General features: G+C 41.3%; 1 protein-coding gene across 2 annotated transcripts; it reads left to right on the top strand.

Annotated features, from left to right (window-relative positions):
- Positions 1 to 21292, top strand: ZNF619 (zinc finger protein 619). 2 transcript variants are annotated; one of them, XM_081285646.1, is made up of 6 exons: positions 1 to 464; positions 5955 to 6248; positions 6862 to 6940; positions 11042 to 11168; positions 11727 to 11843; positions 15930 to 21292. In XM_081285646.1, exons 3-6 carry the CDS (start codon positions 6917 to 6919, stop codon positions 17306 to 17308), a joined length of 1647 nt encoding a protein of 548 aa, XP_081141772.1. In that variant the 5' UTR covers positions 1 to 464; positions 5955 to 6248; positions 6862 to 6916; the 3' UTR covers positions 17309 to 21292. The 2 variants fall into 2 exon arrangements, with proteins under 2 accessions (XP_081141772.1, XP_081141773.1); XM_081285647.1 differs by lacking the exons at positions 1 to 464; positions 5955 to 6248 and adding an exon at positions 6354 to 6378.
- The last annotated feature ends 1943 nt before the right edge of the window (positions 21293 to 23235 follow it).

Below are 23235 nucleotides of genomic sequence, written 5' to 3'. Positions count from 1 at the left end.
CTAAATAAGAGTTGGACCAAATAATAGATTTGGTGGCCAATGATATCTCTTTAGGAAGATTAGCATAAACAGGATAATCTAGATTGAATTGGAAATGGGAGGTAGGTTGGGGAAAAAGGTACTTAAAGTTCACTGCACACATGTTCTGTTACCATGATGAAGGGAAGGTGGCTTGAAGAAAATACTGAAGCTGAGTGGGATGGTGCAACCCTGTAATCCCAGCTATTCGGGAAATAAGAACCCAAGATCCAGGCCTGCCTGAATGATTTAGTGAACCCCTATCTCAAACTTTACAAGGACTAGTGATAAAAGTTGGTAGAACACCCCTGGGTTCAATCCCCAGTATTGCCCCCCCCCCCAAAAAAAAAAGTACTATTCAGATTTAAATCTTAGTATTACTGAGTGGGGACTATACTATCTATGAAACTCATCCAAAAATCAGGGGACCCAATACTTTCCTTATTGTGGTAAGTATCATGAAATGCTTGTGAAAATTAAGTATAGTGTGTATCCTTAATATCAGGTCTTCACATAAAGGATACTCAATAACAGGTTGAATTGTGTTGCTCTAAAGGAGCTTTATGGACAAAATTTGGATAGTTGGATTTTCAGGGAGCCTCTGCTTCAGTTGCCTCAGATATTCAGATAGTTGGCATGTCCTCTAATTCATGGTATTTTTCCTCTCATTTGTTGGGTGAAATACTTTTTAGTATCTAAATTAAAGGCTACACTTAAATCTACCAAGTAGCTGAATTTAATTAATTATGGTACTGGAGATTGAATCCAAGGGAGCTTAACCACTAAGCCACATCCCCAGTCCCTTTATATATTTTTTTAAAATATTTTTTTAGTAGTAGACAGACATAATACCTTTATTTGTATTTATGTAGTGTCGAGGATTGAACCTGATATGTCACACACACAAGGCAAATGCTCTACCATCTGAGCTACAACCCCAGACCCTCTACATATTTTATTCTGAGACAGGGTCTCAATGAGTTGCTTAGGGCCTCACTTAAATTACTGAGGCTGGCTTTGAATTCAAAATCCTCTTCAGCCTTCCAAGCCACTGGGAATTAAAGGCATGTGATATATGTGTACAAAAATTAGTCACATGATTCCTCGTTTTAAGCTATGTTTATGCTGCATATATTCTGTAACTTGTTTCTTTAAAAAAAATGCATTATAGCAATCATATCTGGTTGGCATCTATTAAACCTTCTCCAGAGAGACTACCAATGTGATGAGGTATGAAAAATGTAAAGGTATTGACTTGGGATACAGAGGCCAAGAAGTTCATGATCTGTAATCCACAAACTAGAAAACTAAGAAGTTGGTGCAATTTAGTTTAAATCCAAAGGCCTGAGAACTCAGAGCCATTGGTGTTAAGTCCCAGCCCACTTCTGAAGGTTCAAGAACCAGGAGTTGCTGAGGCTGAGCATAGGAGAAGATAGTTATTTCACTCAAGAAAATTCAGGCCCTCAACAGATTTAATAAAACCTACCTACATTGAGAAGGGTGATCTTTATAAAGTCTGCTGATTCAGATGCAAATCTCAGAAAAAAACTCGCAGACACCCAAAAATGTTTTACCAATGATCTAAGCATCCCTTAGTTGACACACCAAAATTAATGATCAAATCCCCTATTCGTCCACCTATTTCTTTTTACCTTCTTCATAGTAATCCATAATATGAATGTTCATTTTTAAAGCAAATTTTATGATACCTATATTATACTATAATCTCAGCTGTTTGGGAAGATAAGGCAGGATGATTGAAAGTTTGAGGATAGCCTGGGCAATTTAGTGAATGACCTGTCTGAAAATTTAAAAAATAAAAATGGCTCAGTAGTAAGATGACTCTGGCTTCAATCCCCAGTACTGGGGTGGGGGCAGGGGGAATGCTGCTAATTGCTTTTTCTCTTTAAACAGTACTTACCGGGCTGGGAATATAGCTCAGTCGCTAGAGTGCTTGCCTCACATGCACAATGCCCTGGACTCAATCCCCAGAACACCCCCCCCCCAAAAAAAAGATTATGTATCTATCTATCTCTATATATATGTATATATATATATACACACACACACACACACACACACACATATATATATAAAATATATACTGTGCATATATAATATGTATTATATATACTGTGTGTGTGTGTGTGTGTGTATACATACACAGTACTTAAGTAAATATCCTTGTACCTACCTCCTACACAAAATTGCATTTATTTGGGGGACATTTACCAATCAATCAGTGCAGTTGGTAGAGGCTAACAACACAGTGTGTGTGTTTTTCGTACTGGGAGTGAACCTAGCGATGTTTTACCAGTGAGCTACACACCTCCAGCCCCCTTTTAATTTTTATTTTGAGACAGTTTCACTAAGTTTCCTAGGCCAACTTCAAACTTGTAATCCTCCACCCTCAGCCTCCCAAGTAACGGATTGTACCACAGCACCCTGCTTTAAGTTTTATTCTAAATACACAAATCAGAGTGTAACTGTCATGATATTTTCTGCTTAATACTTTTTGTACTGGGTATGTAATGCATTCTTGTAATCCCAGTGACTCAGGAGGCTGAGGTAGGAGGATTGCAAGTTTGAAGACAGCCTCAGCAATGTATTTTTTTAATTAATATTAATTTTTTAGTTATCGACGGACACAACATCTTTGTTTCGTATGTGGTGCTGAGGATCGAACCTGGGCCGCACGCATGTCAGGCGAGCACGCTACCGCTTGAGCCACATCCCCAGCCCCAGCCTCAGCAATTTAGCAAAACCCTACCTTGAAGTAAAAATTTAAAAGAATTAGAGATGTAGCTCAATTGTGAAGCTTTCCTGGATTCAACACCCAGTGCCAAAAACAAACAATAAAACAACATTTTTGTGTCAATGTGTGGTACTAGCGATTGAAAAGAGGGTCTCACATGTGCTAAGCAAGTGCTCTACCTGTCAGCCACACTTCCAACTCAACATTTGCTTTTCTTTCTTTCTTTCTTTTTTTTTTTTTTTTTGATACCAGGGATTGAAACCAGAGGCACTTAACCACTGAGACACATCTTCAACTCTTTTTTTATTTTGACACAAGGTCTTGATAACTTGTTTAGTGAACTCGTTAAATTGCTGAGGCTAGCTTTGAAGCTGTCATCTTCCTGCCTCACTCTTCCAAGCCCTTGGGATTATAGGCATGTGCCACCATGCCCAGCAACATTTGTTTCTTGAAATTTGAAATTTTCTTAGTTGCCTACATGGCATATTTAATTTTAAAGAGAATGTGTGTAATGGGTTGGGGATGTAGCTCAATGGTAAAGTGCTTGCCCAGCATATATAAAATCCTTGGTTCAATCCCCAGTACCACCAAACAACAACAACAAAATGTATATTATCTTCTTGCTGTTTATAGTAATTTCTGTTAATAGTTATTCAAATAGTTATCCTTATTATTGAAATTCTTTATATTATATTTTTGCCTATTTAATTTTAAAGAATTGTGTTAAAAATCTCTGTACAAATATAGATTTATCAGTTTCTTATATTTCAAATAGTTTTTTGCTTTACATATATTAAAATGTGATGTTGCCAAGCGTGGTGGCACATGCCTGTAATCCCAGTAGCTCGGGAGACTGAGGCAGGAGGATCGAGAGTTGAAAGCCTGCCTTAGCAATAGTGAGGCTAAGCAACTCTGTGAGACCCTGTGTCTAAATAAAATACAAAATAGGGCTAGGGATGTGGCTCAGTGGTGGTTGAGTGCCCTTGAGTTCAATTTCTGGTACAAAAAAGAAAAAAAAAAGTGATGTTAGATACATTGAGTTAGTTATCACTAGAACTTTTTGTAGATTAAACTGTTTCTCAGTGTGAATATCTCCCTCTTTTAATGTTTTCCTTGAATTCTATTATTTTTTTCCAATTATTCATATTGTCATACTTACTTTCATTTTATTAATAATTATTTAGTCAATCTTTGAAGAAAATCTAACACCACCCTTCCTTACTTTCACTCTGGCTTAGGCATTATTAGAAAATGCAGAGTCAAAAAAGAGCATACTACAAGGACACAGCCACATCAATGTTTATAGCAGCACAATTCACAATAGCTAGAATGTGGAACCAACCTAGATGCCCTTCAATAGATGAATGGATTAAAAAATGTGGCATTTATACATAATGGAATAGTACTCAGCACTAAAAAATAACAAGATCATGGCATTTGCAGGCAAATGGATGGCATTAGAGCAGATTATGCTAAGTGAAGTTAGCCAATCCCTAAAAAACAAATGCCTAATGTCTTCTCTGATATAAGGGGGGGTGATTCAAAATGGGATAGGGAGGAAGAGCATGAGAAGAAGACTACCACTAAATAGGGAAGAGAGGAGGGAGGGAAAAAGAGGGAGAAGGGGAGTTGCACGGAAGATGGTAGGAGAACCTCATTGTTATACAGAATACATTTATGATGTTGTAATGAGAAAAAGAAAAAAAAGTGTCACATTCGATTGGATAGAGAGAGAGGATGGGAGAGGAGGGGAGGAGTAGGGGGGATAGGAAGGACAGCAGAATAGAATAGACAATATGATTGATGTATGTACATTCCATGTATGTATTATATGTCAAAATACATTCTGCTGTCATGTATGACTAAAAAAATTAAAATTAAAAAAAAAAAAAAAGAAAAACCACCAAAAAAAGAAAATGCAGAGTCAGGAACTCTGCCTCAGACATTTTAGACACATATCTCATTTACTTTTCACATGAAGCAGGTGGAGTGCCTACAACAGAAGTTCCCCTAAAGGAGCTCTCAGACCACAGAGAGAAAGTATAAAGGTGCAACATCAGCAATGCACTGACATCAGAAAAGACTTGAATGATGATTTTCTTGAATCCAAAAGGCTTAGTAACAATACTTGAAAACGAATGTACTTCAGAAGGATTTTAAAAGGCAGAAGTGGGCTGGGGATGTGGCTCAAGCGGTAGCGCGCTGGCCTGGCATGCGTGCGGCCCGGGTTCGATCCTCAGCACCACATACCAACAAAGATGTTGTGTCCGCCCAGAACTAAAAAAAAAGTAGGTATTGAAAATTCTCTCTCTCACTCTCTCTCACTCCCCCCCCCTCACTCTCTCTAAAAGAAAAAAAAAAAAAAAGGCAGAAGTGTTCGTGCATCTAAAATCACCCTATTTGCAATATGGGAAGGAAAGGTTGGAGGGGGCTAGACTGGAGACCATGAAAAGGGAGGAAGGAGGCTGTCTCAGTAATCTAGGTGAGAGAAGAGTAGAGCAAGGAGCCAATGATAATTCCCAGACCACTAACTTGGCTGGTAGGATGCATGACACTCCCTGCAGAAGTTGAGAAAAGATGATGATCTTAGTTAGGACGTTTAGGCCCCTGTGGGTTAGGTAAGTAGAAATAAACGGTGGGCTGGTAGACAGATCTCTAGCTCAGAACTAACTTCACAGTGCCTGCCCAATAGGCACCAGCTCCATGATCAAAGTTATATCTAGGCTGGAAAAGTAATGGGAATGTTTTACAGGACAGTGACACTGATACTCAGGAGTAATAATGATGTCAAAAACAAAATAGCACTTGTTTTGATTTAGTTATTTACAGAGTCTTAAGTGTGTTGGATGAGTGAACTCAGTTAATCTGCTGAATTTATAAATTTGAAACTATTACCATTCCAAGTTGAGAAGTAGCTTGAGCAAGTCCATTATGTTCATAAACAGTGGAGGTAGGGTTTCACCGCAGTCAGACCCCAAACTCCACGATATTAGGTCACACAGGTCAATCAGCCATGAAGTGGGAGACAGGGGCTGTCAATTCATTAGGTAAGTTACTGCTAGCAAGCTCTAGAGCCAGAGGCGTTTATTTTTATACATGGAGGAATTTATCATCTGTTTGGGGATGCTAAGGCATGATTGATGGAAAGTCGGACACATGACTGATGAGAAACGGTCTTGAGCACAGGGCCTGGAGCCTCGCTTGGGCGAACCATGGAGAGAGGACTGCCTCCATCTTCCTAGAGCGGCGCCAGGGCCGCCGGGGGTCGCGTTTACGTCTTGGCGGATTCGGCGCTCTGCGGGAGCTTGCGGTGAGCGGCTCTGGTTGCGCAACCTGGTGCCGGTCCTGAAGGTTGCGTGTTTGGGTCTCGCAGACGCCCCGCGAGAGGCCCACGAGGCCGCCCGAACCCTGTCCAGCCCCTGTTGTCGAGGCACGACTGACCTTCCTGCCCCGAGAGCTTGTCCTCTGGCTCGAGGTACGCTGGGTGGGCGCCCGCGACCCACATCTGTCGTCCCCCGCCTCCCGGGTGGAGCGTTCTGATCGCGGTTGGGTCTGTGGTCACCATCTCCAGTGGGACAGTGAGCGTCTTACCCATTTCACCTGAGGTTAGTTCGCCACTTGAATTTTGCGCTGCAAACCGTTGTTGATTCAGGGATCCCTTCTCTCCAAAGGCTCGTTTCGAGTCTTTGCCGTGATTCCTACAGGTGTTTCTTACAAAATACTCAGCAATGCATTCATGGTGGGGCCACGGGTTTTCTTAAAAGCCACGTAACCAGTGCAGTTCTTTTTTGTTTCTCCATATTTTTTTTTTTTATTGGAGCAACATAATTATGCATAATGGTGGGATTCGTTGTTACCTGCTGCAGTTCTTAACCCTTGCTGCACAGACATTCATTTTAGGAATTTCCAGCATCGCCAGACACATATATTAGAGAATGTATAAAGGGGGGCATTTGCAGCACCTCAGGAATCGGTGGAGAGGATGGTGGAGAACAGTGTCCTAAGGATATCTGGTTCCGTTATAGGAGATAGAGCAAGTGTGGGAAATAAGACAGCTCATTCTCAATGTTTTTTTTTTTTTTTCCTAGCTCTGCAGGTTTTCCAAGACTAGAGGGCAGTGCATGAAGCCAGACGTTATCCACCATGCTCCAGACAGTGTGGTCCCAGGTGAGCTGAGCTTTCTTGTAGCATACTCAGAGGCAGGAAAGGTCAGGAAAGGCCCAGCAGCCTCATTTGATCAGTCCTGTGCTTAGCATTGCCTCCATCAGAGTGTGGCAAAAGAGTATGCTAGGGAGTTGATTAAAGAATATGTTGGCTGGGAAAGAAGAAAGCCCAGCCAAGAAATTCTCCTAGAAAGTGAAATCTACTTGTGTGAAAACTCAAAAGTGTGGTCCATGGATGAGAGTTTTGATATCACCAGGAAGCTTGTTGGGAAAGGCTGGATTTCAGGCCAGTTCTCCTGAATTAGAAACCATGGACAACTTAGGGGCTGGTTAAAATGTGAGGAATGCTAGTCTTCATCACAATACCCAAAGGACATGTACTTTCTCAAGGAGAGTTTACCCTGCATGCTGCCTGCTTAGGATATAATGATACCAAATGTCTAATTTGGAAGGTTTGGTTCTTGTGGGTACTGTGCTCTAGGGGAATGCTGAATTTGTAGCTGAAGCAGCTCAGTGCAAAGATGTCAGCTTAACCTTTGTGAGAGCCTATAGCCCTTGTTGGCACAGATTCAGGTAGCATAGGGAGCAGTTGTCCCCTCCCCCAATCTTGATGGTAGAGGATGAGTTTACTGATTTTTTTTCCATTGCCCTGTGTCATATGCTGAGAAAGCTATGTATATCATGTAATGAATGGATAGATCGTGTAATAAGAAAACTCCATACCCAGAGACTTAAAAGCAAGCAATGGTGGCTACTTTTGTGAACCTTGGTCCATCCAAATCTGTTTGAGCCCTTCAACCAAAATTAGTTCTTGCAAGTCAGGAAAACATTTGTAGGGGCAGTCTGTTCTTTCTTGGCACTTTGCTTGCCTGTTTTCTCAGGATTAGTTTCCACTAAGAAAACTCAGAGCAACAATGGCTTAAACAAAATAAAACCTTCTCTTCTATGGAAAACAAGTTTGGGAGAGTCAGTCCAGGGCAACTACACAGTTATGCACACAGGCTCTTTCATTCTGCGTTACTATCCTAGCACTGGTTCTCATGCTGTAGGCCACCTTATGGTCCAGAGTTGCTGCTTGGTCTCAGGCAATTATGTGGGTATTCTAGCTAGATGTAGAGATAACAAAAGAGGTGAACCTTTCAGCTGAGTTTGAATCCTTTTAGGACCTTCCAAGAAGTCTCTGATAGTATTTACATTTGGGTTTCATTGATCTCACTTAGTTGCCTGGGTTGGGTGCAACCTCAGGTAAAATTAGGGTTCTATTACTAAAGAAGAAAGGGAGTATATGTATATCAATATACCTGTTAGTCTCTGCTAAAGTCTCTGAGGAGTATTTTTCTAGAAGATTCTGGAATCTTCTAGAAGCTTTCCTCAGTTTCATATATGGTTGTAGTAAGTATTGAGATTTATATGACATTGTGTGCCAGGTGAATTTTTAGTGCTTATCTATATTAACTCATTCTATCCTACAAAAGCCCTATAAAATAGTATTGGTATTCTAGTTTTAAAATGATGGAGCTGAGGCAGAGAAGTTTAGTATTCTATCCAGTATCAGGGATGGGATTTGAGCCTCAGATGTCTAGCAGGGATTTTTCAACCTTGGCTCTATTTACATTTTATCTACAGATAATTATTTGTTTGGGGGGATTCCCTATGCATAATTCAGCAGCATCCTTGGCCACTGTCCACTAGGTGCCAGTAGTACCACCACCACCATCACGCTGCAGCTATGATGACTAAAAATATATCCAGGCATTGTCACCTTTCTCCTGGGGGAGGAGGGCAAAATTGTCCCTGTGTTGAGACAAGGCTCTCAAGTCTGCTGTTTGCTACTACGCTGTGCTGCCTCTGTAACCTGTTTCTCACACACGGGAATCAGAGCTCCACTACATAAAGGAGGGGGTAAGTGCTGGCAGAGAACAGAAGCAGTATGATCACAGGTGCACTTCGTGCAGCAGGGTGTTGAGAAGCTTAGTGTTTCAGAAAACAAGATACCAAAGAGCGCATGGATGATTACAGAGGTGTGCAGGGGTAGAGCATAATGTGGGGAAAGAAGGTAAGGTCTATGTTTTCTCTTTCTCTCCTTCTTTTTTTTGTACTGGAGATTTAACCCAGGGGGCTTTATCACTGAGCTACATCCTTAGATCTTTTTATTTCTTATTTTGAGACAGGGTCTCACTAAGTTGCTGAGGCTGGTCTTGAATTTGCAATTCTCCTGCCTCAGTCTCCCTAGCCTCTGGGATCATAGATGAGTGTCACTGTACTTGGCTGCTTCCAGCTTTTGACTGAAGAAGATTAGACATATTATTAACATTTAGGGTGGGTGAAGTGTCTATTCTGCCCTGAACAATAAGGTTGCCCCTAGCTTCCTCTGCCTATTTAAAATTAAAGTCAATTAAAACTAAAAGTTCAGTTTCTTATTCATACTAGTTATATTTACATTTTTATGTTCAAGAGACTGTAGATTTCTTCACATATAGTTATGATTTTTCCCTTGCAACAAAGAGTTTATGGGAGGTATTTAAGTCATGCCAATATCCTACTCTTTGTTGAAATTTCCCCTGAGATTCAGCATCATTGATGTTTTTTGTCAGGACTAATTTTCACAACAAGGACTACAAATCTAGTACTTCTCCAGTTGTATTTCTTTTACTTGGAAGAGACTACTATACAAATAAAAGGTTGCGGGGCTGGGGATGTGGCTCAAGCGGTAGCATGCATGCGGCCCGGGTTCGATCCTCAGCACCACATACAAACAAAGATGTTGTGTCCGCCAAGAACTAAAAAATAAATATTAAAAAATTCTCTCTCTATCTCTCTCTCTCTCTCTTTAAAAAATAAAAAAAAGCATTGTGTTGTGTCCATCTACAAAAAAGGTCCTCTCTCTCTTTCTCTCTTTAAAAATAAATAAATAAATAAAAATAAATAAAAGGTAGCTTCTCATTTTTTTTTTTTTTTGGTACTAGGGATTTAACTCAGGGGTATTTTACCACTGACCCACATCCCCAGCCCTTATTATTCTTTATTTTGAGACAGGGTCTCACTAAGTTGCTTAGGGCCTCACTAAGTTGCCGAGCTGGTCTCAAACTTGTGATCCTCCTACCTCAACGCCTGAGTCGTTGGGATTGCAGGCGTGTGCCACTATGCCCAGTGAAGAGAGGGTCATTCATGATGATAAACTGGAATGGTGTAGTGGATAATTTATATGTAAGTGGTCAGTTCATTTTAAAATTTTTATTTTCTTATATAGCCTTGTAATAAGTACTCAGATGAAGAGGACTCCCTTTCATCTATCTCAAAGTGCTTAATATTGCTGATTCCCTTGGGAATAATAATTCTTGCTTCATAAATTATTGTATGTTGAACAGATTGAGGTAAAAAAATAACTAACACTAAACCCTGTGATGGTTTCCTTCTTCCTTAAGAAGTTGTAGGTGGCTTTGCAGAGGCAAAGGGAGATAGATCTGGTGAAGAGGATGGTAGGTTGGACAGAGCTTAGGTGATCAGGGGCTGATCTATGAACAAGGATTGGGACATGGCCATCTTGTCCCTGGGGTCAAGTGTGTTAGGAGATGAGGAGACACTGAATATTGTCTTCAAGGGAAAACCAGCTTTCTGGTAAGGCAAGATGGTAGAAAGAGGGAGAAAGAGTTGAATGAAAGGAACTCTGTCCCCATGAACTCACTTCTCTGTCCTTAGTAGAAGCTGTGGAGGAAGAAGACAAGAGGAACTGAGTCAAGATCCCTGATGGGTGCTTCAAGATGAATGAACACAGGGTGAAAGACAGATACCTGCTGTGGTCAATTTAGGAAAAATGCCAGAAAAATATATTTGGCTTATAGAAGCAGAGATGGGTTGACGTGATCACCAGGGAGAGAAGAGCAGGTGCTGGGCTGTGTGCTTAGGCTGACAATATTGGGCCCACAGAGATGTGTATATGAAAAGTGGGAATTCTACCTGAGGGCTGCCCCTGCTTAGAGTGCTGTGTGTTTCTCATCATTGTAAACCTTTCACGGGGCTCAGAACTATGGGTTGCAGTAGATTCACCCCTTCCCTGCCTCCTTCTGCGCTTATACAGGACTTGAGCAGGAACCTGTTGTTTTAGGAGGCAGTGACCTTTGAGGATGTGGCTGTGTACTTCACCCAGAATCAATGGGCCAGTCTGGAGCCTGCGCAGAAGGCTCTGTACCAGGAGGTGATGTTGGAAAATTATGCAAACATAACTTCTTTGGGTAAGTCCTCTTCCTCTGAAACTTAGCTTCTGCCTTTGGGGCTCCTAGATTCTCCCTTAGCAGATCTGGGATCTTTAATATCACCAGGATTAATGACCCATGAGCTGAGCTCCCTAATTCCCAGTTTCAGGAGTAGCTGAATGGAGAAAGATCTGGATTCACTTTGGTTTTTAACAGGACTTCCCTGTTGGCTGGTTCCTGGTGGGGACTGTACTGTGAGGGGTTTGCTCTGGGAGCAGAGAGAACTGAGAAGGTTCCTGGTGCCCCACCTTCATTCCTCCAGTCTTCCCGTTCCCTGGAGGAGACCCCGGCCCATCTACTGTGTGTGAGTCTCCTAGGACCCCAGGTATACACTTCCAGTGACTGTGGGTGCTTCCTGTTCTCTCAGAGGCTAGAATAAACTTTGAGCCCTTCCTTAGATCCCCAGATTCTCTCCTCAGGAACCTCACTTGGTCTCCTGGGCATCTGCCTCTTTGTTCACCTGGCAAAGCAGAGGGTAGACTGAGGGAGGTTGGTGGTGACTCTCTCAGCTTCCTGTTCCTTTTCTTTCTCCTTTAGCAGCATTACCATTCCCTAAACCAGATCTGATATTCCAGCTGGAGCGAGGGGAAGCCCCATGGGTCCCAGATTCATGGAGACCTGTTGGGGAAGAGGCCCGTGGAGGCAGGTGCACAGGTGAGCAGGAGAACAGACCATCTTCTTTTCCAGCTTTGACTCTTGTGTGTCTTTCTGTTTCTCTTTCTCTTTTTGTTTTTGCAGTAGTTGGGATTGAACCCGGTGAATTGTATTCCTAACCCTTTTTATTTTTTGACTTTGAGACAGGGTCTCCCTAAGTTGCCCAGACTGGCCTCAAACTTGGGATTTTCCTGCCCCATCTACTGAGTATCTGGGAATATAGACATGTGCCACTGCATCCAGCTACTTCTCTTTTAATATTTTATTTTTTTATTTTTTTATTTTTATTTTTTTTAAAGAGAGAGTGAGAGAGAGGGGGACAGAGAGAGAGAGAATTTTAACATTTATTTATTCTTAGTTCTCGGCGGACACAACATCTTCGTTTGTATGTGGTGCTGAGGATCGAACCTGGGCCGCACGCATGCCAGGCGAGCGCGCTACCGCTTGAGCCACATCGCCAGCCCCTCTTTTAATATTTTAACATGAGATGAAAAAGATATTTCTTCGGAACCATGGCTGTTGTGGGATGAAAATAGTCATGCTTCAGCTCCAAACTAGAAGACTAGATGTTCCATTGTCTCTTATTTTTCTTCAGAAAGTGAAAGGATTGCAACATTTTATTTTTTTAAAATTTTTTTTTTGTGGTGCTAGGGATTGAACCCAGGGCCTTGTGCTTGTGAGGCAAGCACTCTACCAACTGAGCTATAACCCCAGCCCAGCAAACATTTTAAAACTAGTATTTATTTAATTTTAATTTTGTTTTCCAGTACTGGGAATTGTATCCTGAGATATTTTACCTCTGGGCTACATCCCCATCCCTATTTATTTTTTATTTTGAGTCAGAGTCTCACTAAGTTTCTGAGGGCCTTGCCAAGGTGCTGAACTTGTGATCCTCCTATCTCAGCCTCCTGAGTCATTGGAATCACACATATGTGCCACTATACCTAGTTACTTTTACTTTTGAGACAGTGTCTTACTAAGTTGCTGAGGTTGGCCCTGAACTTGGAATCCTCCTGCCTCAGTCTTCTTAGTCACTGGAATTATAGATGTGTGCCACCATGCCTGGTTTATTTTTATTTTTTTTAATTAGTGCATCATAATTATACATAATAGTGGGATTCATTTTGCTATATTTAAATGTGCACATAACATAATTCGTTCAGTCTCTTATTCTCCACATTTCAAACTCTGTTAGTGAAATAGGCTTCTTCTGTTCATCAGTTTAGGAATATAAATATGATATAGTTAAGAACTTCGTTTTCATTTGTTTGTTTGTTTGTTTTATTTATTTTTTTCCTGTATTGGGGATTAAACTCAGGGCCTTGTATATGCTAGGCATGTGTTGTACCACTGAGCTACATTCCGAGCCCTAGAACTGAGTTTTTTAAGAACTCTTTGTGTGTATATTTATGTGAAACTGTACATGAAGATGGAGTCTTCTGATTTTCTCATTTAATAATAAATAATTAGCCTTTGAAAGAACTCTTGTGTATGAAAAAATATATTTATATATGGAATGAATGGGTTTCCTTTTTTGAAATATGTTGAATTGAATAGATATAAAGACTCATCCAGAGATTTAGTAGATATCTATCTAATTCAATTGCCTTGTTCATATACTCTTAATCCTTTGTGCCTTTCTGAGCCTCTGTACCCTGAGTGCTGTTTTCCATTCCCCTACTTCTGTCTTAACACATGAGTCGACTTGGGGTCATCTTGAGAGAGAACCTTTCCTGGCAGCCTTCCCATGGTTATCAGTGTTCCCCTTTTCCATAGCCACCAAAAGCTTTCACCAGCATTGTCCAGTAGAACAATGGAAATATTATATATCTATACTGTCCAATATGAGAGCTGTTAGCTCCATGAACACTTGAAGTGTGGCTAGTATAACTGAGGAACAGTTTTCAATTTTATTCCACTTAAATTAAATTTAAATAGCCATTTAAGGGACTATGGCCACACTACTGGACAATACAATATTAAACTCTTAAAAGTTTCAGTGTGCTTTTTTTTAGTAACTATATCAGTAGGTTTCGAATTCTGGTGTGTGTTAGGCTTACTTGGAGGGCTTGTTAAAACATGGATTGCTAACATTACCTCCAGAGATTCTGATTCAGTAGACTAGGGCAGGGCATGAGAATTTGCATTTCTCACAAGTTCCCAGGTGCTACAGGTCCAGGGAACATAGGAACCATTGTGTGGTCATCAAAGAGTGTAAGCAGCATTTAAAAATTAGAATAGGGCAGGCATGGTAGTGCCCACCTGTAATCCCAGCAACTTGGGAGATTGAGGCAGGAGGACCACAAGTTCAGGGCCAGCCTCAGCAATTAACAAGGGCTTAAACAAGTTAACAAACCCTCTGTCAAAAAAAAGGGGGGGGGCTGGAGATATGGCTCAGTGGTTAAGTGCTCCTGAGTTCAATCCCTGGTACCAAAAAAAAAAAAAAAAAAAAAGAATAGGCTAATACAGGATACTGAGGCTAGATGAGTGCAAGTTTGAGGACAGCCTCAGAATTCTGGCAAGATCTTAAGCACCTAAGCAACTTAGTGAGACCCTATCTCAGAAGAAAAAACAAAAGGGGGCTTGGATGTGACTCTGGTTAAGCACCCCTGAGTTCAATCCCCAGTACCCCCTCCCCAAAAAATATGTAAATAAAATAGACCAAAATAGTATAAAATCTGTTGTGAAGGCATCAATCTTTTTTTTTTCTTTTTTCTTTTTTTGATGATGGTGCTGGGGGTGGAATCCATTTGCATCACTCTTATTAAGGAGGTTGTTTGGTGAAACTTTTGACCCTCTTTCAAGTGTGTGTATATGAGCATATCTGTACTGGATTAGGATCTGAGCAATGAATTGATGACCAGGGGTCTAGAAACACTAAGCTGTGTTAGATTTTGGTGCTTGTAAAGGCAAAAATGGCTTCTATGTTGTAGTGCCTGCAGTGAAAGGTGAGCCTTCACCCCAGCCAGGTTGCTATCTACTGTCTGTGCTGAGTTCTTTTTTTTTAATATTTATTTTTTAGTTGAAATTGGACACAATATCTTTATTTTATTTATTTATTCTTATGTAGTGCTGAGGATGGAACCCAGGGCCTTGCTGAGGTGAGTTGGATGAGTGCTCTATTGCTGAGCCACAACCCCAGCCCCATGTACTAAGTTCTTAGCCAAGCCTGTTATTTCCTCTCAGAAGTCTGTCTCCCAGAGGACACATGGGTTTTAAATAGTGATTGTCTAATGAATTCTTCATAACCAGTAGTGTTACACATTGTTTCTTTTCCTCTCCATTCAGGCTTGTGATAAAGAATATCTCATTAAAAATGATAGAGGATTGGGCACAGTGATACATGCCTGTAATCCCAACAACTCAAGAGGCTGAGGCAGGAGGATCACAAGTTTGAGGCCAGTCTCAGCAACTTAGTGAGGCCCTAAGCAACTTATAAGACCCTGTCTCAAAATAAAAAATAAAAAGGGCTGAGGATGGAGCTAAGTGGTTAAGTGCCTCTGAGTTCAATCCCTAGTACCCCACCACCACCACCACCAAAAGAAGAAGAAGAATAAAAAAGGTAGAGGGTTGGAGATGTAGCTCAGTGATAGAGTGTATTCTTAGCATATGCTAGGTCCTGGGTTTGATCCCCAGAACCACACATACACTCAAAGAACTTGCACAGATTTCATGCCTTGACTGACCTTGGGATCTGCTATTGTAGACAGCATCTCTAGTTCTCTGGATACTGTGTGGTGCTGGAACTGCGTACCCACCTGTCTTTTCCAGTTTAGAGGTCTCTTTCTGCACCTTGCTTCTCTTTATTGCTTTCCCTTCCTGTGTCTTCTACATCCCATTCTAGTATTTCTTTATCCATTTGTCTCCATTCATAGCTTTTCCATCCATCCCATTATTGTTGTCCTTAAGGCATTACTATCTTCCCCACCTCCAGGGCTTTTCCTTTCTATTTGGGGCACCATTGGATGTCTGTCTCTCGCTCTCTCCAAGAATACATGTCCCCAGGGAAAGCTAATGCTGCTTAATCCCTTTCCTTTTCTAGCATAAATAATAAGGGATTCTTATGTTTTCTTTTTGTTATGGTAGGTGGTAAGACCAAGTCTGAGGAGGAGGAGCCAACTCCAAGGCTGAACATGACTACAGAGTCAGAGTCCCACGGACCCACAGAGGAGGGGTTTCCGATGGAGGTTCCCCAAAGCAGGTTAGAGAAGCCACAGCCATGTGACATAGGGAAGAAAACAAACTCAGAGAAAGGAGATCCCATAGATTTGACAGTTCAGGATCATAAGTCTTCCATCGTCAAAAGGAAGGAGACAGCCAGGAAACTGCAAGGAAGCAAGAGTGTTGTTTCAAAGCAGGGCCCTCCTAGGAAACAGGTGTTTCAAAAGTGTGACAAGTGCAGCAAATACTTTAACCCAGACTCAGACCCTCACCAGCATCAGAAAACTCACACTGATGAGAAGTCCTTCAAATGCAAAGAATGTGGGAAAGCCTTCAGATACAACTCAAAACTGTCACGGCATATGAAAATCCACACTGGGGAGAAACCATATGCATGTGAGGAATGTGGACATGCCTTCAGTCAAAATTCCCACCTTCTTCAGCATCAGAAACTCCACGGTGGAGAGAAGCCCTATGAATGTGGGGACTGTGGGAAGACATTCAGCTACAACTCAAAATTGATCCGGCATCAGAGAATCCACACTGGGGATAAGCCTTTTAAGTGTAAGGAGTGTGGGAAAGCCTTCAGAGGTAGCTATGACTGCATCATCCATGAGCGAGTCCACACGGGGGAGAAGCCCTATGAATGTAAAGAGTGTGGGAAAGGTTTCAGTTCTAATTCAGTTCTGATCCAACACCAGAGAATCCACACTGGGGAGAAGCCTTATGAATGTACAGAGTGTGGCAAGGCCTTCCGCCGCAGGTCAGTGTACCTGCAGCACCAGAGGTTCCACACAGGGGAGAAACTGTACAAATGCAATGAATGTTGGAAAACTTTTACTTGCAGCTCTCGCTTCATAGTGCATCAGAGAATCCACACTGGGGAGAGACCTTACAAGTGCCAGGAGTGTTCAAAGGCCTTCAATCAGAAGGTTACCCTGGTTCAACATCAGCGAGTCCACACTGGGGAGAAGCCTTATGAGTGTAAGGAGTGTGGGAAGGCCTTCAAATGGAGCGCAAGTTTTCTTCAGCATCGAAAGTTGCATACCAGGAAGAAACCTGCTCAAGATCCAGGGCCTTCCACGGTAGAGCCCCAGGGTCCATCAGGCCTCTCCCCTTCTTCTCCCCAGCGGGCCTGCTCTGCCTCATCCCAGCCAGGGCCATCCTCTGCACCTCTTTCGCCACTCCCCTCATCTGAAATGGCCAGCTCTTCACCTGCCCAAGTAGCACACTCCTTTCAGGATCTTGCTTCTCCTAAAAGGTCATCCTCTCATAGCCTGAATCCCTTGTCGCACTCCCCGTGAATTTCTCATGTTCTCCATTCCGGACGCACTTTGAGTTATCAGGGTTTCTGCTGGATTGCTGGCCATGCCTTTATCTATACTCTTATGATCTTCTGGAAGACATTATTGTTTTCCCAACTCTATTTTAAGTAGTCACACTTAAGAACGGTGTTTGATCGCTCTCTTTTAGCCCCTGGGTAGGAAATGGCAGTATTTGTCCTTGAAATTTATAGCGTCCAGTTTTGGCCTCTTTCATCACTCTGGCCCTGGGATTACTGGAGTTGAGAGTTTGCAGAACATTTTGGGCTTCAAGGAATGTGTGAGTTGGGCCAATGTACTTAGAAATATAGGGGGAACTGTAAAGCCCACCAGAGGAAGTAATCAGAGAAAGTATCCAGTGATTGCCTTCAGGATTTAGGGAGGGACATTTGGTGGGCCAGTGGCAAAGATCACTGGGGAGAGAATCTGAGCCTTGGAAGTTTTTAATTGCCTTGGTAGTGACGATTAGAAGGATCCTGTGTAACTGTGCAATAGACCAAGAAAATAATCAGGGAAAGAACTTGAAGGGATGAAAGTAATAATGTAAAATTAAGTCTTTAAACTTGATTAGGAGGGAATTTGATTTTTCTATTTGAGTTCCTTTCCTATTCCTGACTATATCTTTGTTTAATTTCAGTGCCCACTCAAATATGTAGGCACAGAAAGTAACTTGTGCTTATGTAATATAGAGGAGGTACCTGAGCGAAGTGATCCCCTGGAGTGGATGGAATAAAATAAGGCAAGGAAAGAAACCCAGCCAAGGCTGGTTACAGTTCTGGCCTCTAGAGGGAGCCCGTTCCAGATCAGTTACTATACAGTCACCTACTTCAGATTCCCCTATTAAATCAGTTTGTGATTGGTGGTACTTGTAAATGAATTTTATAATGAACTACTGTGGAAACACTGAGAAGTGTTTTAAGTATGCTGATCTTTGCAAATGTTATGATCTCACTGGTTTGGCTACATTTTCCATCTAGTGACCAGAGGCTCTGACCCTTCTTAGAATCACTGCTTCAGGACAATTGTAGCCCATGGAAAGGTACTTTTAAAAAATTAAGCGGGAATACAGTATTAAGAAGGTGATGTGTATACTATTGTATTGATACCACAAAAATTATATCTCTAAGGTAGGGTAAAGAGAGATGTTGGTTGGGTTTTGGCTTTGGTCAAGTTTATTGAGATGCATTTTTATACAGTAAAAGCCACCCTATTACTGTGTATAATTTGGTGAGTTTTGACACATGAATATGGTTTTGTAACTAAGATATAGAAAATATCTATCATCCCAAAAAGTTCCCTTGGCTCAGGGAGAATTTTATTTATTCATTATATATTTATCTATTTATTAACTTTTAACTTTATTTTTTTTTCAGTGCTGGTGATCAAATCAGGGAGAAGTTTAAATTGTTGGTAAGATGTTGGGGACTTTTATTTATTTTCATTTCTTCACAAGATTTGTGCAATACTTAGAATTTAGGAGGAGAAAAGCAAAAACCAAATTCATTTTCCAAGCTGTGGGCGGAGCTTCTGGAATAGGAAAGAGCTTGGATTCACTGCCAAGAAAAGCAGTCAAAATGTAGGAATATGGGTTGGGGCTGTAGCTCAGTGGTAGAGCATGTGTGAGGCACTGAGTCCAATCCTCAGCACCACATAAACAATAAAAAAAATAAAGGTATTGTGTCCATCAATAACTAAAATTTTTTTTAAATGTAGGAATATAACAAAAAGTAAGAATACAACTGGTTTCTTTGACATATTTCGGACATAAGACGCTTATACAAAATTTTTGACCTAATCACCAAAGCATTATTAAATAGCAAGGGCCGTAGGGCTTCTAGGAGGGTTATAGCAGGCAAGGAAGTTCAGGGCAAGAGGCTTCTCAACTGGCCAGTCTTCAAGTAGGAGAGACTTCTAAGTATGGTCTGGAGGACAGAAGATTATAACATTCGAAGAATGTGAGGACTGAAGGGAAAATAGATGTTCCTTGACTTACAATAAGATTGCCTCCAATAAGCCCTTTAAGTTGAAAATATTGTGATTCAAAAATGCATTGAACATACCTAATCTGCTGACCCTTAATAGTACAGCCTAGTTGAACTTGAATGTGCTCCAGAACACTTACATTAGCCAACAGTTGGGCAAAATCATCTAATACAAAGCCCACTTTTGAATATATCATATGAGTTCTTGAATATAGTACCCTGTGGAGTATTGGTTGTTGGCCCTTGTGATGGAGTGGAGCTGCAGCTTGCTGCCAGGGTCCAGCATTGAGAGAGAGTATCAGACTGCATATTGCCAGCCTGGGAAAAGATCAAAACTTCAAGTACGGTTTCTGCTGAGTGTTTATCACTTTCCCATCATCCTAAACTCAGAAAATTATAGGTTGTCTATAAATGGATCTTTTCCAGTCCTTTGGCCAAGAGATTTATAGATTTCTGACTAGCAAATTTTATTTTTCAGTTATTTGTTCCTTCATTCAACAGAAACTTAGAATTGTCCCCCACTCCTCGAATTGTTACACAAATGTTATTGTAAACTTCCATAGCACTTACACTACTACTGAAGATAGATGAATTATATGTCATTCTTTATAGTGCAGGGATGATTGTTGCCAGGTTATCTGGCACCTAATACATACTCAGGTGGTTTTTGACAAGGACCATGAGTAACTCTTGTTACTATAATCAAAGGTTCTGCTGCTTTCTGCTTAACAAAAACTTAGGAGACAGAAGTTGGTGAAAGAAAACAGGTTTATTCAAAGGTGGCCCTAAAGAAAATAGAGACTTTTTCTGCCTCAACTCTTTATCTTTGGGGGGGCTCAGGGATGTAAAACTCTTTTATGAGAAAAAGGGATACAGTGGGACCAAAGACAGGAAATACATGCATGTGAGCGTGTACACACACACACACACACACACAGACTTAAGACTAGGTTGTCTAGACAGAGAAATATATTACAATTCCAGTTTCCTTGGTACTTGGCCTGACTGATGGATAGCTTCTCAGTTTCCATTCTCAGCATGAGGAAACTAAGGTTAAAACAGCTTTTACCAGGAATGGAGGGACAAAAATCAGTTTGGGGTTTTTTAATGTCAAAGGGGCTCTGTTACACGCCTAGTGGGGACAACCATCTAAAAATGAACTTGTGCATCACTTAATTTCCAACAATGGTGTTCCCTTAAGAAGTTTCTATGTTCTCTGAAAGTGAAATGTTATATTTAAACATACCAACTCCCCTCCCCCTGTGAAATTGTGATACAATAAGAAATATATCTATATACATATCTAGTTATCTGTGTGTGTGTATATATATATATATATAGAGAGAGAGAGAGACTTCATATATATGAGTCTTGAGTTCCTGGCACAGTACTTCTAAACCCCTTGTAATTTCCAGTGTGATAAGTGTCTTGTATTTGGTCTTAGTCCTGATACTAGGGCATCCAAGACCCTTGGAATCTCCAGAGTAATAAGTGTCCTTTTTGTATGCTGATGGAATGACTGGTGATTGAGGGCCCCTAAATAGCTTAAGGATAGGGGCTGGTTATCAGAAAGATCAATGTGTGAAAATCTGAAAATTTCAGCCTCAGTCCCAACCTATAGGAAGGGGAGAAGGGCTGGAGATTAAGTTGATCACTTGTAGCTAATGATTCAATCAGTTGTGCCTACATAATGAAGCCCCCATAAAATCCCTAAACAAGGGAGTTGGGAGAGTTTTCAGGTTGGTAGATACATTGAGGTGCTGGGAAGGGAGTGCACCTGGAGAGAGCATGACAGTTCTGTGCCGCTTCTCCCATGCCTTGCCCTGTGTGTCTCTTATATTTGACTATTCCTGAGTTGTATCTGCTTAATAAAACTAATAATATCAAGTAAAATGCCTTCCTGTGAGTTTTGTGAGTCATTCTAACAAATTATCAAACCCGAGGAGTGGGTTGTGGGAACCTATGAGTTAAAACTGGTCAATTTGAAGTACAGATGGCCTAGGACTTAGATTTGGCATCTATACTGGGAGGAGTCTTGTGAACTGAGCCCTTGATCTGTAGGGTCTGACACTAACTCTGTGTAGTTAGTGCCAGAATTGAATTGTTAGAACACTACTTAGTGTCCAGAGAGTTGGAGAATTGTGTACCCACACATTTGGTGTTAGAAGTTAAGTAAAAATATTTCCTACCCCCTCTACTTACCAGTTTGAGATTTGCATAAAGACTGCCCCCTTGCCTTTAGGCAAGGTATATGGGTGTCATTACTGAATTTAATTTGGAGACTTTTGCTTTTATCAGTGACTTAGCTAAATATATTATTTAGGACTCTTTAAATAAAAACAGGAGACATCTCCTTGAATTAAATACATTTAACCTATTGTAAGGATTCCTGCATGCATCCTGAAACTCCAGGGTAAGAATGCAAGAAGGAGCCAGGTATGGGGGTACATGCCTGTAATCCCCTAGGATCAAGAGGCTGAGACAAGAGGATTATGAAGTTAAAGACCAGCGTCAGTACCTTAGCTAAACCCCAGCAACTTAGAACCTATCTCGATAATAAAAAAGACTGGGGATGTAGCAAAATGATAAAGTGCTCCCAGGTTTAACCCCCAGTGCCCAAAATACAAAACCAGGGAGGTCTGGAACCTGGAAAGTCCAAGCAATCAGGAATAACCGGCACACACTCAGGCTTAGTCTCAGTCTCTGCTGTTTTCTCACTTCTGGACCTTCCTTCCCTCTCTGCTTTCTCTACCTGGGTTCATCAGTGATCTTCCAGCCAGTCATGGGGTAGAAGAGCTAGTGGAGTTATAGGAGGTAGGGACATGGGCTCTGTATTTGGGGTAAGCAAGCACCTCTAGCCATGGTTGTATAAGGATCAATAGTAGTTCTGGGGTCTTTCTTTTTGAGACCTACATGTGCAGCCAACTCAGCAGCTGTAGAGGCTGTTATAGATCTTCACCTGGTTCAGTCCTTTTTATAGTGCTCCCTGGGTTTCCTTCTATAATTCACAGCCACTTCAACACAGCATGGAAGCTGGGTTGATAATAACAGAAACAATGTGGCTGCATGATTTCTCCTTTTATCCAGCTACCATTGGCATGTCTCCTGAAGGTTCAGCCTCTGGTGGGGCAATCCCTGCCTTTCTCTTGACTGCCTCTGCCCCAAGCCACCTTCTCTCAAGCAGAGACTTCCTAGTAGCACCTTTGGAGATATCTACACTCCTTGTACTCCATATTGTAACAAGGATTAGGGTAGAGCTCTGCCTCCTCCTACAGTTCAGTCTAGATTGCAGTGTGCTTGGCTGGTAATCCCTAGTGTTTACAGTTTGAAATTGGACTAATGCTGGGTGTGGTGGTGCATGTCTGTAAAACCAGTGGCTTGGGAGGCTCAGGCAGAATTGCTGATTTGAAGCCAGCCTCAGCAACTTAGTAAGACTATGAGCAACCTAATGAGACCCTGTATCAAAAATAGTAAAATGGCTAAGGTTGTGGCTTAAGGGTACAGCACTTGCCTTGCATGTGTGAGGCACTGGGTTTGATCCTCAGCACCACATAAAAATAAATAAAATAAAGGTATTGAGTCCATCTACAAGTATATACTACTACTACTACTACTACTACTACTACTACTACTGCTACTACTACTAAAGAGAGCTGGGGATGTGGAACAGTGGTTAGGCACTCCTGGTACCAAAAAAAAAAAAAAAAAAAAATCTGAATAATTCCCCAGTTTGTAGTCTTTCTCTAGGAGAAGGCTAACACTCAGTATGTCAAAATTAGCTGTGTTATCAAGTCCTCTGGGAACAAGTAGCAATTGAGCACAAGCTAGATGCTGCTACATTCATATTTACCAGTTCAGCTTCTGGACAGAGTCCTGTCAATGGTGAGGGTTTAAGAAGAGTTACAAAAAAGCGATTTCCCTATATGA

The sequence above is a fragment of the Spermophilus citellus genome, assembly GCF_964194105.1.
Source record: "Spermophilus citellus genome assembly, chromosome: 3".
Classification (NCBI taxonomy): Eukaryota; Metazoa; Chordata; class Mammalia; order Rodentia; family Sciuridae; genus Spermophilus; species Spermophilus citellus.
This window is presented reverse-complemented; position numbering and strand designations above follow the sequence as displayed.

What these genes read in the sequence shown, in the direction of transcription:
- ZNF619 (XM_081285646.1), top strand. Translation starts at nt 6,917, where the DNA reads ATGCTCCAGACAGTGTGGTCCCAG. An exon ending in TGCAAACATAACTTCTTTGG is followed by an intron (nt 11,169 to 11,726) that starts GTAAGTCCTCTT and finishes TTTCTCCTTTAG; the next exon opens with CAGCATTACCATTCCCTAAA. An exon ending in CCGTGGAGGCAGGTGCACAG is followed by an intron (nt 11,844 to 15,929) that starts GTGAGCAGGAGA and finishes TTGTTATGGTAG; the next exon opens with GTGGTAAGACCAAGTCTGAG.